Source organism: Balaenoptera physalus, assembly GCF_965194825.1.
Source record: "Balaenoptera physalus genome assembly, chromosome: 1".
Taxonomy (NCBI): domain Eukaryota; kingdom Metazoa; phylum Chordata; class Mammalia; order Artiodactyla; family Balaenopteridae; genus Balaenoptera; species Balaenoptera physalus.
This window is the reverse complement of record NC_138882.1, coordinates 29132452-29149986: the sequence shown is the minus strand read 5'-3', so window position 1 is coordinate 29149986 and position 17535 is coordinate 29132452. Positions and strand designations below refer to the sequence as shown.

The 17535-nt window shown below is 34.2% G+C and overlaps 1 protein-coding gene across 6 annotated transcripts in view; it reads right to left on the bottom strand.

The window, feature by feature from the left end:
- AKT3 (AKT serine/threonine kinase 3) overlaps positions 1–17535 on the bottom strand; it is a 392413-nt gene that overhangs the window by 82713 nt on the left and 292165 nt on the right. For all 6 annotated transcript variants that reach the window (XM_082470477.1, XM_082470480.1, XM_082470479.1 and 3 more), the window contains one exon: positions 4260–4474. In XM_082470477.1, coding sequence (XP_082326603.1) covers positions 4260–4474 — 215 coding nt within the window. The remainder of the gene's footprint in view (positions 1–4259; positions 4475–17535) is intronic.

The window sequence follows — 17535 nt, the reverse complement described above, 5'->3', positions numbered from 1 at the left end:
ATTATATCAAAATATGATTTACATTAAGATATTTTTGTCTAAGAATACCAAATTTCCATATCAGAAAGCCAAATTAAAATCCTCAGCTACTATGGATTCTTCATAACGAGAAACAACATCTAATTCACATTTTCCTTGTGTTATTGAATGCAACATGAGGTCATGCTTTTCCTACAAAATTTGCATAGGAGGCTAAAGGAGATACTAATAGAATAATCATAAAGTAATGAAGAATAAGAAATAAAAGCAAGATGAGAGCTGACTCTTTGATAGAACTGATAGCAATTCGGTAAAGAGTATCAGAGAAATTCAGGCAGTATTTAAAATAGTTGAATAGGAATAATAAAGAGGTATACTATAGTGCTATCTTTGATTACATTTCCAAAGACTTTTCAGGGTCCTTTGTTGGCTCTTTCGCTTCTTTCTACCTCTTAAATTTTGACATTTCCCAAGACTATGTCCTAGGCCACCTTCTTTTTATATTCTACTCTTTTCACTATTCTCATGGCTCCAGCTACCTCCTAGGTATCTACAGATCCCAAATCCAAATATTCAGTTTTGTGTTTCTTTTTTTTTAAATTAATTTTTATTGGAGTATAGTTGCTTTACAATGTTGTGTTAGTTTCTTCTGTACAGCAAAGTGAATCAGTTATACGTACACATATGTCCCCTTTTTTTAGATTTCCTTCCCATTTAGGTCACACAAAGCATTGAATAGAGTTCCCTGTGCTATACAGTAGGTTCACATTAGTTATCTCTTTTATACATAGTAGTGTATATATGTCAATCCCAATCTCCCAATTCATCCCACCCCATCCTTGCGCCCTTGGTATCCATAAGTTTGTGGATACCAAATCTGTGTCTTTATTTCTGCTTTGCAAATAAGTTCATCTTTGCTGGGAAAACTGGACAGCTACATGTGAAAGAATGAAATTAGAACACTCCCTAACACCATACACAAAAATAAACTCAAAATGCATTAAAGACCTAAATGTCAGGACGGACAGTATAAAACTCTTAGAGGAAAACATAGGCAGAACACTCCTTGACATAAATTGCAGCAAGATCTTTTCTGACCCACCTCCTAGAGTAATGAAAATAAAAACAAAAATAAACAAATGGGACCTAATGAAACTTAAAATCTTTTGCACAGCAAAGGAAACCATAAGCAAAACGAAAAGACAACCCTCAGAATGGGAGAAAATATTTGCAAATGAAGCAACGGACAAAGGATTAATCTCCAAAATATACAAACAGCTCATGCAGCTCAGTATCAAAAAAACAAACAACCCAATGAAAAAATGGGCAGAAGACCTAAATAGATATTTCTCTAAAGAAGACATACAGATGGCCAACAAACACATGAAAAGATGCTCAACATGACTAATTATTAGAGAAATGCAAATCAAAACTATGATGAGGTATCACCTCACACCGGTCAGAATGGCCATCATCAAAAAATCTACAAACAATAAATGCTGGAGAGGAGGTGGAGAAAAGGGAATCCTCTTACACTGCTGGTGGGAATGTAAACTGGTACAGCCACTATGGAGAACAGTATGGAGGTTCCTTAAAAAACTAAAAATAGAACTACCATATGACCCAGCAATCCCACTCTTGGATATATACCCAGAGAAAATCAGTTATTGTGTTTCTATTAAGCACTGGTACTATTTTCAGCTGCCTGCTTGACATCTAGGTTTTCTATAGAAACCTCAGGCTCAGTGTAGCAAAACTAATATCAACATCCACCTCATCAAGCCTCCTCCTTTGCCTGTACTCCTTCTCTGTTAATGATAACTCCATTCTCCAAACTAGTCATCCAAGTTGGAAACCTCAGAGGCATCCTGACTCCTTCCCCTTCCTCACCATTTCTATTTAATCATTCACAAAGTTCTATTTAGCACTCTTTACAACTGCTTTAGGAAGGATTCCATGTCTTATCTGGACAATTCCATATGTATTCTTAATTACTCTGCCTACCTGCCCCTGGCCCTTCACTGTTCTAATCTATCCATGACAAAGCTTCCTGAGTTACCTTTTCATAACACAGACCTGATTACACCATCCCTTACTTTTAATAATTCAGTGGCTTCTCATCCCCTTCTGAATAAAGATTAAATATTTTCTAAGAAAGATAAGGTCCTTACAATCTAACATATCGGCTTCATCTGCCAATGTCACCCAACTCATATTCTACACTCCAGTTGCTGAACTTCTCAAATGCCATGTTCATTTGCAATTCTAGCTGTTATTTACATGTAAAATTCTCTTCATGAAAGCCACTGCAAATTCCAACTCCTTCATGAACCAGCTCAAGTGTTCCAATCCCCTTAACAGCTAATAATTTCAAAAGTATTTGTATGTAGTTTAACCTGAGCATCTGTGAATATATGTTTTGTGCCCCACATTATTCTATGAACAACTAGAGCAGAGATTATCCATCTGATTCATCCTTGCATTCCCAATATTTTAATGTAGCAGTGGAGGGGCTTGACATATCTACCTTAAAAGGAAATACCAGATAGTTAAAAATACCACATCTTCTCTTTAGACAATATCAACTTCTGGGTAGACAGAACTTTAAGAGTTGTCCTACATACCAGGCCACTAACATCGTAGAAATTTACCTCACGTGTATTCAACATTAAGTACCTACTATGTGCTATCCCCAGGGGGTGGGGTGTGGGTGGAGGGTGGGAAATGACAATAAAAAAATGAATGAGACATAGACATGAAAACCACAAGGAGTCAGAAAAAGATGGGTTAAAAATTCACTGCCCTTGAAATCTAAGGCAAATATTAGATCCAAAACTCAACTAGATAAAATTGAAATCCTAGCTCTATATAAAGATTATCTATTGCCAAGTACCACTTGTTACAACAGTTGTGAAACAATCACATCAAATGGAATACATTTTAAAACCTCAACTAAGAAAACGGTGCACTGTAAAGAAGATACAAGAGAAATATCAAATAGGCACACATAAACTTGATTTCTATTCTTGTTCTACACGAATCTTCTGTGAGAACTAGGATAAATCAGTTAACCCTTCCTGGGCCTTATTTTCTCCTCAATCAAATGGAAATGAGAATAATATCTATCCTACCTACTCCACAGGCTACTAAAAAGCAAGGGAAACAAGAGATGTGCAAATGCCCTGACAAAGAACACAATATCACTTTATAAATATAAGGTAAGGTTTCAGTTACTAGAATTATGAAACATGTTTGAATGGTTCTTCACAAAGCAAAAAGATGGTACCTCTTTTATTATGTTTGCTTATTTCTGCTGAAGGTAAAATCATGTTCCTCACAAATTTAAAAGCTAGAAGTATGCGATGGAAACCATCTCTATGGTAGACAAAGCCCACATTTTAAAATTCATTTATTCCTTCACTCATTAATTCAGTCTGTCAACAAATACATACTGAGCATCAACCATAAACAGAACATTAACAAAAATTATGTGAGGTGTTACAAAAGATTAAACAATATATGAAATGGCCTACCCTTAAGACGCTTAAGGTCTAAGAGATTTTCAGAGACATACTGATATGCATATATATCTACTGGAACAAAGAATATACACATGTATATACAAACACATATATTAAGGGACATTTTAAAATTAATAGTCATTTCATGTATGACTTATAAAATGTATGTGTAAATAAATATATAAACATGAACAATGAATACCATAGCTCATTAAGCAAAGAGCTGTAGGATTCTTCAGGTCATAGCTGTCGCTACAAAAATAGAAATACAAAGTATGCAAAGACATTTTTGCCATTAGTCCTTTCAGCCATGCGTGGAAAAGAATTATCTTCAAAGACAAACAAAAAATGTAGTTAGATATGTTAACATACATACATGTGGGAGGAGAGTACACAGACAGTTCTATCTGTTTTATAATGTAAATCAGCAGAAATATAAAGCCCAGAGACTGAAAGGAAAAAAGGGATCCTCCTATCCCCACAATAGCAAGCACCATGGCAATTAAGAAACTGTTTGTTCATAAAACTCTCAAAATCTTTATGTGGTAAAATCTGTATAAAATTTCCAAGTTAGGAAAGAGTTGAGGAAATTTTTTAAATGTTCTATATTATGCAGTTAAAAATAAGTCAGTGTCTCAGTGGGAAGATGTCTACACCAAATACATTGCTTCTTGGAGTTAGTTATATTTGAATTAATTTCCATATCACAATTCCTAACCACATTCATCAGTAACTCACTGTGTGTTATTTGCGGCTTACCGTTTATTTGGATCCTTTATCAAGAGCCCTGAAAGCAATGATTTTGCATCTGAAGAGAGTGTTCGAGGAAATTTAATGTCTTCCATTAGAATTAGTTCAAAAAGTTTCTCATGATCCTGGTTGTAGAAAGGTAATCTCCCGCACATCATTTCATACATGACAACCCCAAGGCCCCACCAATCCACGGCTCGGCCATAGTCATTATCTTCTAACACCTAAAAGTGAAACCAGTAAAAGATCAATTTTTACATGTTAGCTTTCAAAGCATTATTTATAAAACATAAGATTTTTACATAACCTAGGTAGGCTATTCTGAGATCTTGACATTTAAATTATGAAGCATCCTACAAAAGATATAAATCACACCAAATACGTGAAATGTTCAATATATATCCAGAAATGACTGGGTACCAAAAAAAGGTATTGCAACAGATTCTAAGTAAATGAATATATGAGTGCCCTAAGGATCAAATGAAAACTATTTGCATATTTTCACTTAGGCCTACTTAATTTTTCATTCTGGTTCCACTAACATGGACTTTAAGTAACAACTTAGAGCTAAACTGTGCTGATTATAGAGAACATAATGTGTCTACCACATTCTTGCACTGAGAAGAACCAACTACTACAAATCAAACAGTGAAAGATAGGAGTAAACAAATGCAATGTACTAGAGAAGAGTCCAGGGCATGACAACCATGAAAATAAATATAAAAACTTTTGGAGGCCCCTACATGTTTAAACTCTTTCAGGAAATATTTAAGCAACAGAGTGAATATAAAGATTTGCTGTTTGGGTTGTAATAACCTTTAAGTACCTCACAACAATTTCTAGTAAACACAAACAATAAAAATTATGGACTCAATATTTGTAGGGTATATGACCTTAAATTTATTTCCCCAAACACATTACATGTAAAATAAATTTAGTAAGAAACAATATGCAAGTATAAGTTAGGCTATGTTACAGCAACCTGTTCAAACTGAAACATGATGACGTGCCATTTGTCCCAGAAAGGTAAAATTTGATTTACCTTTCTACTGCATATGTTCCTCATCCAACGGAATTTTCTTTATCTATTTGGATCTTTCAATATTTTATTTTAAGATACTATATTTGAATAATCTTAAAGCTTACTTTATCTGATCCTCTTAGCTTTGGGATAAACAGATCAAGAAAACCATATACATGAAATAAATCAATCAAAAAAAATCTTATAATTGATGACATTAGAGAGAATTTGATACAGAACAAAGTAGTACTCATGTTCTAAACTTTCTTAGAGTTAAGTATGTTGTTGAAGATTACGTCTATGTGACTTTTATTTAAAATTTAACTAATAATTTCATAAAATGCACATAATATTTTTGACAGCTACACTATGATTACTATAAATACTATGAAAGGCACTTTGGTAGACAGGGTATTTAAAGGTGGAGAATGTAATTTTAAGAAAAAAAACTATGTTACCTAAAGATCTATTTAGTAGTGTTTTCAAATGCTATGAAAAGATTTTTTTTCTTCCAGTTTTACCAAGACATAATTGACATACAGCTTGATACCTGATATACAGCATTGTATAAGTTTAAGGTGTACAGCATAATGATTTAACTTACATACATCATGAAATGTTTACTACAATAAGTTTAATGAACATCTATCATCTCATATAGAAACAGAATTAAAGAATTAGAAAAAAATTTTTTCCTTGTGATGAGAACTCTTAGGGTTTACTCTCTTAACAACTTTCATATGTAACGTACAGCATGTTAACCATATTTATCATATTGTACATTACATCCCTAGTATTAATTCAATTTTATCATTGTTTTGTGGCTAAAGACAACTAGAAACTACATTGGCAATATATAAACATAAGTCCAGTTTCTACATTTTTCCAAAACCCTTTTGTAAATAACAAACTAAACAAGATGTTTTTGGGGAAAACAATAAATTCTAGTTTCTATCTTTAGACAAAAATATTTAAAATTTCTACTTGTTTGAAATGAGTAATGTGAGAACATATAGAAAACAAGAAACAACTTGAAGAGGAAGGAATTCTACTTCTGTACTTAAAGGAAATGCTGTATATATAATTTTTAAATACCAGTGACTTTTGAATCTCTCCCACATCCAATTAGTAGAATGTACTGTTTGTAGGCCTTTATCTAATAGATGCAAGATTTTACCTAATAACAAAATTTTTTAAATATAAGTAACCTTTTACTGCATTCCTACAACAGCAACAAAACAGTGGTACGTACAATAAAGAGCCAAATGTGGCTTTTAACCTCTTTTTTCATAAAACCATAAAAAGCATAAAAGCTGGATTAACTGCCTCCCGAACCCACATTTCACCAGCCGGGTTCTCATCCCCAGCTGGCAAAACTGGCAATCCTTTATTTTTGTTTAAATACCTGGTTTGCAGCCAGAAGGGAAAGTGAGTACATAAAAAAATGGTTTTATTTTTGAAGAGAAATAAGCAACTGAAAAATAAAACTGCATTGTAAAAAAATCTGCTTGATAAAATAAAATATATTTTATTTAGCTTTGTAAAACGAACACTGATTCTCAAGATATGTGGTTTTGCTTTTGAACATACCAGCTTTAATTGAAATATACTTACATAATGCTACAATTAGAACTGTTTGCTGTATTACTTTGTACTGAACAAATCTGACGTAATGTATTATCTTACTGACATGTAAAACCTAGGCAATGTTGAGGAGAAAATATCCGAACAACTCAGCCAGGCCTCTTTATCTAAGAGTCTTTGCTATCAATTAAAACAAAGATTTCTGTTCAACTCCTACCTCAAGACAGCTGGAAGATGAAATACACAAGAAATAAAAATAAAAGTGATTATAATATTCTACATGTGGCTATATAATAAAAAACATGTTACCACTGTTCATACAACGGCTTTTCTCTCTCCTTATATCTAAATTATTTCAAAATACAATACTTTGAAATAATGTAGAAATTCCAGAGTGAAATTAAAATCCACAGTCTAGTAATATATAAAATTTACATTCTTTAACCTAAGAGTTGCAATTCCTTCTGGTTACCTCTGACGATTTTTTTTTCCTTAGCAAAAGGCTAATTTACTTCATGGTGATCATGAGGGCTGATCCAACCAGTAGGATAACTGGTAATGTAGAGGTACAACAATGATGTTACATTTCAACTGCATTAAAATGCAATTTATCATATAATCTAGATATAAATGCAGGTCAAAACCTGCTCCTAAAGAAATAATCCACTGAAAGACTTATCCTGAAGAATTAAACTAAAGCCAGTGTCTCTTTTCCATGAAATCAATGTCACTAATGTTTAAACTAAAATCAAGTTTAAATATGAATGCAGACATTTAGTATTTCCTTCTACACCTACTGTCCTCTGTAACCATAGATATAGCTTCACTTTATAAGCACATTTAACACAAATGCCCAAACAGAGATAAAGAACAAGTGGGGATTTGGAACACTAAAAGAATGTAAATGTTAAAAAATGACAAGAGGTCATATCAATAAACACCCCCACAGAGCACAAGCGCTAGGAAAAAAGTCTTAGTTTCAATGTTTCCACTAGAAGCCAGAGATTGCTTCACTTTATGATATAATAAAATCTAAGACTCAAGGAAGTCACAGCAGGTTATCAATTACTATTAAATGTTCTGGTAATATTTGATTAATATTTGATAACATTTAATGTAGATACTTCTACTTATCAAAACCCAGGTGAGTTTAAAAAAATCACCATGAACAGCTCTTGAATGGTTACTAATTTCAAAGAATGACATTAAATAATAAACTATATATTTTAAAATGATACCATCAATTAAAGTTCCCAATGTAAATAATTGGCTAGTGGGTACTTTCAAAAAACATATTCATTTCAATATTCTTTTCCCAATTAAGATTTACTGGGAAGCTGAAGGAACACCTTTCTCAGCTTGTTCGCCAGGCCACACAATGCACTCAAGGCAAGCAGTTATGAGGAGGCTATGTATGCCCTGGAGTGGCTTACTGCTCAATCAATAATCCTGACAGAACAGATGGGGGAAAAAATTAAACATCTAAACAAACTGTCTGTACACCTATGTTGTGAAACTAAACTGCGAACTTGGATGAACCAATTTACCGCTAATTCAAAAAAATTTTTTTCTGGTAACCTTATATTTCAGGTAACTTATATGTGTGTTTTCTATATAAACACACATTTATATACTTTATAATTTACAGAAATCCTTTAATATTCCTAACATCACAGGAATTGGCTAAAAAAATGAACCACAAATCTTCTAATTCAGATTCTAAAATGTATTGCAGCTTCAGTAGAACTATATATTTCATAAGAATTATGAATTCCATGGTTTATTGGTATTTTCTTCATAAATATATACTTTATATCCAGTTTTCAACCGCTCTAATGATTCTAAAGAGACTGAAACTGTAAGTGCCATTTGTTCTGAATTAAGATGCTGTAAGCTTTATGGCTACCTCCTAGCATGCAGACACAAGTACTTGCATGCAGCTAACATCGTATTTTCAAAAGCATTCTCTGCCTAGAACAGGCAACATTCCTGATAAGGAGAAAAGCTAAATGGATACAATACTGGTGATTAAATCATACTTACGCATATCTTCCCAGAGATTTCTATACTTCCTTTTTATCCTGAAGCAACAAACAATATGGGATTCTAAGAAACTGGGTCTTTGTAACCAAAGTAAAAATGGCCATTGTAAAACACTATAGGTAATCACTAGTGTTCCCAGTTAGGGTTAGTTTTGTATATGTTCTTATGTTGCAGAGAATTTAAAATTAAACTCTGTGCTTAAATTAGGATCATTCCAAAGGACTGAATGCAAACATTCTGATTGCTAAAACCAAAAGACTATATAACACCGAAAAGAACTTTAGGTGAAAAATAGCTACCATAAGAACTGACAGAACTCTAGGGAAGTAAAAGTTGCTACTTATAAATGTTGAGAGACATTAACATTGAACTAAAAATATCATTTTTGTTCATATTTAAACAATATCCAATTTGGGGACAAAATGATATTTTTTTTTTACTATGAAATTCTTTTTAATTGAAATATAGTTGATTTACAATGTTGTGTTAGTTTCAGGTATATAGCAAAATGGGATGGTTTTTAATATTATCCAGAAACAGTATGAACAGTCAGCCAACTCATGACAGAATTTCTTAAATATAAATTCTAACTATAAAGCAGACAACTTCTGTCTGAACTAATCACTGTGCTCATTTACTTAATTTTCCCCTTAATATTGGTGATGAGACCTTTTTAGAACCATCAGGAAGATGAAGGTTTTCAAAAACACCTCAAGAGGATAATTGTTACATGAATCATTAACAATTAAATAAAATATTAGGAATGTATACAGTTTTGGGAAAGCTACTAAAATAACTTTTAATTTTTACAAAAAGCTTAGAATTTGAGATTTAGTTTCATAATCTGTTAGAACCAGTAGAATTTTGTCCAAGGGTATGCAAAATGCAACTATGTGTGCTACTATTTTTATCTACAGATGAAATGTACAAACATATATAACTTTGACCTCATTCATTTATTTTAAGATCCCCTAAAGATAATATTGATAGAGCCCATAAAATTGTCTTTTTCATTTATTCTTTGTTGTATTTAAAATAAATAAATAATATTCCATTTAGTACTCTTAAATCGAGTTTGGTTCTAACTACTCCCCCCATGTACACTACCCTCCATACTACCAACTACCTTCACCCTTAATTTACATGATTCTCTCAACCCATTCTGAAGAAGTTATTGTATACTTTTGGCCTTTCATTTACATAGAATTTAATTTCCATTTGTGCTATTATCTATATAGAATCACAATGACTTTAAGCAAATCTTTGTATCAAAATAGTTATCAAGGACTTCCCTGGTGGCGCAGTGGTTAAGAATCCGCCTGCCAACTCAGGGGACATGGGTTCAAGCCCTGGTCCGGGAAGATCGCACATGCCGCGGAGCAACTAAGCCCGTGCACCACAACTACTGAGCCTGCACTCTAGAGCCCGCATGCCACAACTACTGAAGCCCGCGCGCCTAGAGCCCGTGCTCTGCAACAAGACAAGTCACTGCAATGAGAAGCCCGCGCACCGCAACGAAGAGTAGCCCCCGATAGCCACAGCTAGAGAAAGCCCGTGAGCAGCAATGAAGACCCAACGCAGCCAAAAATAAATAAATAAAATAAATAAATTTAAAAAATAGTTATCAAAATATTCTTGTCTATTTCAGATATTGTCAAAATACATATTATAAAAGATATTAAAGCTAGTAGACTTCAAAAGAAAAGTGAATAAAATGATACCAAGTAAATGTTTTCCAAAAATGAGGTTCTGAAAACTAGGAATACATCAAAAAATCCATTTTCAGCCACTGAAAAACACAGTATTTTACACATATGAAATAAAATTATATACACTTTTTTCCTGAACAGCAACCACCACTAGATACTATGTATTTTCCAACAATCAAGTCATTTTTTGCAATCTTTTTGTTAGTTCTAACTTGATTATCAAATAATTTTTATTTTTACACTATTACAGAAGTGCATTTCTCTAGGTTTCCAAAACCACCTTATTCAACCTTCCCCATCTGTCACCATCTGCTTCTTTTTAGCATGTACTTTTTGTGTGATCACATAAGCATGTGAAAAATAACTAACATTCAGATGATTATCTGCTGGTACATTTGAGGACTGGGCATAATAAAAGTGAACTGCCAAAACGTACTTAACACTTTTAATTTTGTTGGGTCTTGCATGTAAGCTACATTTGATTTTCAAACTGTTTTACAGTTGGAAAGTTGATCAGGTACTGCTAACTCAAGAGCAAAGCTGAGACTCTAAATAATTAGCACTGCATAAAAGGATGGTTTGGATTCAATGAGAGCCAAGGCAAATAATAAAATTTAACAGTAAGATTTTATATGTGATTTCTAATTTCTTTATAATTTCTAGGCATGAAAATATAGTAAAGATTATGAAAACAAAATCCCCTCAAAATATCTTATAGTCCATAATATATGGCAGGTCAAATTTATTTCCTTCTAATACAAGAAAGAGCAAAAACACTTTAAAACTATATATACTAATGCATTTTTAGAGATGTAGCACACTAAATGTATAGTTTATATGCCTGCTAGGACTGTATCTCTGCAACCTCTTTTAAAAAAGACACGATTTTTTTCCCTTTAATAATAAAGGTCTATAATTCTTCATCAAAAGAAGAGAACAAATACTTTAAAAATACCCTTTTTTCAACAAATGGCATTTTTATACTATAAAACTTTTCTTTTCCCGGTGGTCTTTGCCACAAGAAAAAACTTAAGTTCATTTAAAACTAAAGTTTATTTAAAAATCAGCTATGAGCCTGAGATATAGTACAGTTAATATATCAGCTTTGAACCGATTTCTAACAGTCTTTTTGAAGTATCTTTTAAATACCCTTCAACCGTCTTTAAGCAGCAAAGCATTCCTACCAGATTAAAACAGTTTAGGGACGTCCCTGGCGGTCCAGTGGTTAGGACTGGACCTAGTAGTGCCCACTGCAGTGGGCACGAGTTCGATCCCTGGTCGGAGAACTAACATCCCCCATGCCGTGCAGTGCGGCCAAAAAAAAAAAAAAACAAACAGAAGAAAAACCAAAAGAAAACAAAAAACAGTTTAAAAGGTAACGGATGCCACTGCTAGATGAATGATAGGTTGCAGAAAGATCTCTCCATAATGGGTAAACAAGTCTTCTATAAGAAGAGGAGAAGGGAAAATATTGACAATGAGCCCTTCAAAAGAGAAGCAGTGCTCAGGCACATATTCCAAGTCTGATAAGCAGCTACTAATCAAGAAAAGTCTGGCATTAATAATGGTATGAACTAGAAATTTCAAGGTTCAAAGAAAGTGAGAGATACCATCTGAAGTAAAGGGAAGAGGCTAGTTTCGGCTCTTGCCAATCCCTCTCTAACTCTGACCAGCTATATCTGATCACATTATTGCCCTGCTCTTAGTTCAAAAGTGATTTTTCCTTGTCCATGAGATCAAATCTAAACTCTTTTGCATTCTGATCCCAATCTATGTGTCCAGCCTCCTCTCAGTCTGCTCCCTCTTTACCGTCACCAGACCCTCCCACCACCCTTCCTTTTCCTTTCACCATTCTGTACATAATTCTAGTAAAGCAATTATTTTCTTGCACAGTAATGATTATTTTACATATCCTATCACCTTAGTAAATATAGCAAGCTACCTGAGGACAAAAAACATTTCTTATGATCTTTGTATTCCCAGCACCTAAAAGAATGCATGATACCTAATAAATATTCAATAAATATTTCTTTAATTAATGAATGAGTGCTCTTCAGTGAAATGGTCCATATCAGAGACCAGAAAAAAGGACTTAAATTCTTGTTTTTAAAAGTAAGAGTATAGGGGCTTCCCTGGGGGCACAGTGGTTGAGAATCTGCCTGCCAATGCAGGGGACACGGGTTCGAGCCCTGGTCTGGGAAGATCCCACATGCCGCAGAGCGACTAGGCCCGTGAGCCACAACTACTGAGCCTGCGCGTCTGGAGCTTGTGCTCCGCAACAAGACAGGCCGCGATAGTGAGAGGCCCGCGCACCACGGTGAAGAGTGGCCCCCGCTTGCCGCAACTGGAGAAAGCCCTCGCACAGAAACAAAGACCCAACACAGCCAAAAATAAAATTAAATTAAAAAAATAAAAAATAAAAAAAAAGTAAGAGTACGACACAAAGTTACCCTGATTTAACAAAATGCAGTATTGGACACAAATACTTAGAATATAAAAACATAACTGCATGAGAAGTTAGTTGTTTCAAGATTTGTCATCCACAGATAGTAACCACAATGCTCACTCTCCCCTGTAAAAACAAGGTGTCAAGATTTTAATTATGAATCAACATCTATCAGCCATGGGGTATACAAAGTTCTTTTAAAGACCAGACTTCTGCAACATTTTTTTTAAAAGGTATACAGAAAGGTTTTCTTACGTGTCTTTAAAAAGAAATTGACAATTCCTTGTGAATTGTAAACTTTCTATTTAGAAACAACTGGACTCTTCTTGCATTAAATTCTTGGTTTTGTTCTTCAGTTGATGACATTTGCATATAAAACAATATCTTTGTTTCTTAGGAGATCATCTGCTTCTGAAATGAGATGTATTTATCTTCTACAGAAATAATTTCCCCTAATCGTGACACAACTAATTTTGTTACTCTAAATATGGGATATCATCAGCCACAGTAAATGTATAGCAAGGGCAATTGGAACTCCAGAGAAACAAAGATTTTGTTTTTCATGACATTCACAAAAACAATCCTATTCTAGAAAATGTAATCTTGTATTTGAATAAACAAGAAACAACATTTCTAAACGTTTACCTAATTCAGCTACAAAAATGGAAAATTTTAAACTCCAGATTTCATAACAGAAAAAATGTTATTTTTGGCAGCCCTCGATAAAATAGTATTTGGAAATTTACTGTGAAAAATACTGCTAATATTTCAAATTACTAGCATTTATTTACAGTAACTCAACATTCTTGAAATGTAAATTTAATCTCTAACGGAAAAGAACTATTGTAATAATAAACTGGCATTAGTTACTATATGTATAGGAATGCTAGTATCATTCTGAATGTATTCTTATTTCCTAATTCTTTTGATTACCTTTTGCTGTTGAGCATTTACAAAGCATCTATTTTAAAAATGACAATTATTTACATCTATAAGTGGCCTTGAAATAGTGACTGTTTTGGGCCATGATGTATGTGGTTAAAAAAGTAAAAATAGGCTTTATAAGATGAACCTAGTTAGAATCCTAATTCTATCTCTACCACCTCCTAGCTGTGTACAGTAAGTCCCCTACATATGAACAAGTTCCGCTCCGAGAGTGTGTTCGTAAGTCCAACTTGTTCGTAAGTCCAACAAAGTTAGCTTAGGTACCCAACTAACACAATTGGCTACATAGTACTGTACTGTAATAGGTTTACAATAGTTTTCACACAAATAATACATACAAAATAAACAAACAAAAAATAAAGAAAACATTTTTAATCTTACAGTACAGTACCTTGAAAAGTACGGTAGTACAGTCCAACAGGTGGCATACAGGGGCTGGCATCGAGTGAACAGGCAAGAAGAGTTACTGACTGCAGAAGGGAGAGGAGGTGGGAGATGGTAGAACTGAAGGGTTGTTAGCAATAGGAGACGGAGGGCAAGCTGCAATTTCACTCACACCTGACGTGTTCGCATCTTTGAAAGTTCGCAACTTGAAGATTCGTATGTAGGGGATTTACTGTACAGATTACATTAGAAAAATTCTGATCCTCAGTTCCCTCACCTTTGAAAAAATAGGTTTTCTATCACAAAAGGTTATTCCAAATATGCAATGTACATATATAGCATGTGGCACATAATACATGTTCAATAAATAGTTATCTTCATCCATCAAAGATTAATGCCTCCCTATTTGGCTCTAGCCACACTAACCTTGTTGGAGTTTGAGGGAAGAACTGAACTTGTTCTGCCTCACAGTTTTTATACTAGCTGCTCTCTGTGTTTGGAAAGCTCTTCCCGTCTATTTTTACAATAGTTGCCTCTTAGCATTCAGGTCTCTGATTAAACCCCTCTTTCCCTGAACATTCTATCTGTAGAAGACTGTATTTTCCAAAGACAGCTGTAACAGTATCTCCCATCTCACATGCTCTTTTACAATGTAGAGGTGGGGTCTATGTCACTACCCCTTAAATATGTGTAGGCTTAGGAATGCTAAACCAATAAGCATATGACAGAAATGATGTGCAGTTCCTGAAACAAGGCCATAAAAGGGGATTCAAAGAGAAATGTTCATAGCAGCATTATCAGCCAAAACCTGGAAGCAACCTAAATGTCCATCAGCTGCTGAATGGATAAATAAAATGTGTTTATATTCATACAATAGAATATTATTTGGCCATAAAAAGGAATGAAGTATCAATAACATGCTGAAGAATGGATGAATCTTGAAAACATACTAAGTAAAAGAAGCCAGACACAAGAGGCCACATATTGTATGATTCCATTTATATGAAATGTCCAGAACAAGCACATCTATAGAGACAGAAAGTAGATTAGTAGTTGTCTGGGACGAGGGGAGATAGGGGAGGAACTAACGTGTATGGGATTTCTTTGTTGTACTAATGAAAATATTCTGGAATTAGACAGTGGTGATGATTGCACAACTTTGAACATACTAAAAACCACTACTGTGCACTTTAAAAGGCGGAATTTATGGTATGTGATAACAAAATTTTTAAAAATACACTATGAAGAAAAATTTTCAAAAAACTAATGAAACATTTCTTTTTTTTTTTTTTTTTTTTTTTTTTTTTTTTTTAACATCTTTATTGAAGTATAATTGCCTTACAATGGTGTGTTAGCTTCTGCTTTATAACAAAGTGAATCAGTTATACATATACAATATGTTCCCATTTCTCTTCCCTCTTGCATCTCCCTCCCTCCCACCCTCCCCATCCCATCCCTCTAGATGGTCACAAAGCACCGAGCTGATCTCCCTGTGCTATGCGGCTGCTTCCCACTAGTTATCTATTTTACATTTGGTAGTGTATATATGTCCATGACACTCTCTTACCCTGTCACATCTCACCCCACCCCCTCCCCATATCCTCAAGTCCATTCTCTAGTAGGTCTGTGTCTTTATTCCCGTCTTGCCACTAGGTTCTTCATGGCCTTTTTTTTTTTTTTTTTTTTTTTTTCTTTTTTTTTTTTTTTTTCCCCTTAGATTCCGTATATATGTGTTAGCATACTGTATTTGTTTTTCTCTTTCTGACTTACTTCACTCTGTATGACAGACTCTAACTCCATCCACCTCATTACAAATACCTCCATTTCATTTCTTTTTATGGCTGAGTAATATTCCATTGTATATATGTGCCACATCTTCTTTATCCATTCATCTGTCGATGGACATTTAGATTGCTTCCATGTCCTGGCTATTGTAAATAGAGCTGCAATGAACATTTTGGTACATGACTCTTTTTGACCTATGGTTTTCTCAGGGTATATGCCCAGTAGTGGGATTGCTGGGTCATATGGTAGTTCTATTTGTAGTTTTTTAAGGAACCTCCATACTGTTCTCCATAGTGGCTGTATCAATTTACATTCCCACCAACAGTGCAAGAGTGTTCCCTTTCCTCCACACCCTCTCCAGCATTTATTGTTTCTAGATTTTTTGATGATGGCCATTCTGACCGGTGTGAGATGATATCTCATTGTAGTTTTGATTTGCATTTCTCTAATGATTAATGATGTTGAGCATTCTTTCATGTGTCTGTAGGCCATCTGTATATCTTCTTTGGAGAAATGTCTATTTAGGTCTTCGGCCCATTTTTGGATTGGGTTGTTCGTTTTTTTGTTATTGAGCTGCATGAGCTGCTTGTAAATCTTGGAGATTAATCCTTTGTCAGTTGCTTCATTTGCAAATATTTTCTCCCATTCTGAGGGTTGTCTTTTGGTCTTGTTTATGGTTTCCTTTGCTGTGCAAAAGCTTTTAAGTTTCATTAGGTCCCATTTGTTTATTTGTGTTCTTATTTCCATTTCTCTGGGAGCTGGGTCAAAAAGAATCTTGCTGTGATGTATGTCATAGAGTGTTCTGCCTATGTTTTCCTCTAAGAGTTTGATAGTGTCTGCCCTTACACTTAGGTCTTTAATCCATTTTGAGTTTATTTTTGTGCATGGTGTCAGGGAGTGTTCTATTTTCATACTTTTACATGTACCTGTCCAATTTTCCCAGCACCACTTATTGAAGAGGCTGTCTTTTCTCCACTGTATATGCTTGCCTCCTTTATCAAAAATAAGGTGCCCATATGTGTGTGGGTTTATCTCTGGGCTTTCTATCCTGTTCCATTGATCTATATTTCTGTTTTTGTGCCAGTACCAAACTGTCTTGATTACTGAAGCTTTGTAATATAGTCTGAAGTCAGGGAGCCTGATTCCCCCAGCTCCATTTTTCGTTCTCAAGATTGCTTTGGCTATTCGGGGTCTTTTGTGTTTCCATACAAATTGTGAAATTTTTTGTTCTAGTTCTGTGAAAAATGCCAGTGGTAGTTTGATAGGGATTGCATTGAATCTGTAGATTGCTTTGGGTAGTAGAGTCATTTTCACAATGTTGATTCTTCCAATCCAGGAACATGGTATATCTCTCCATCTATTTGTATC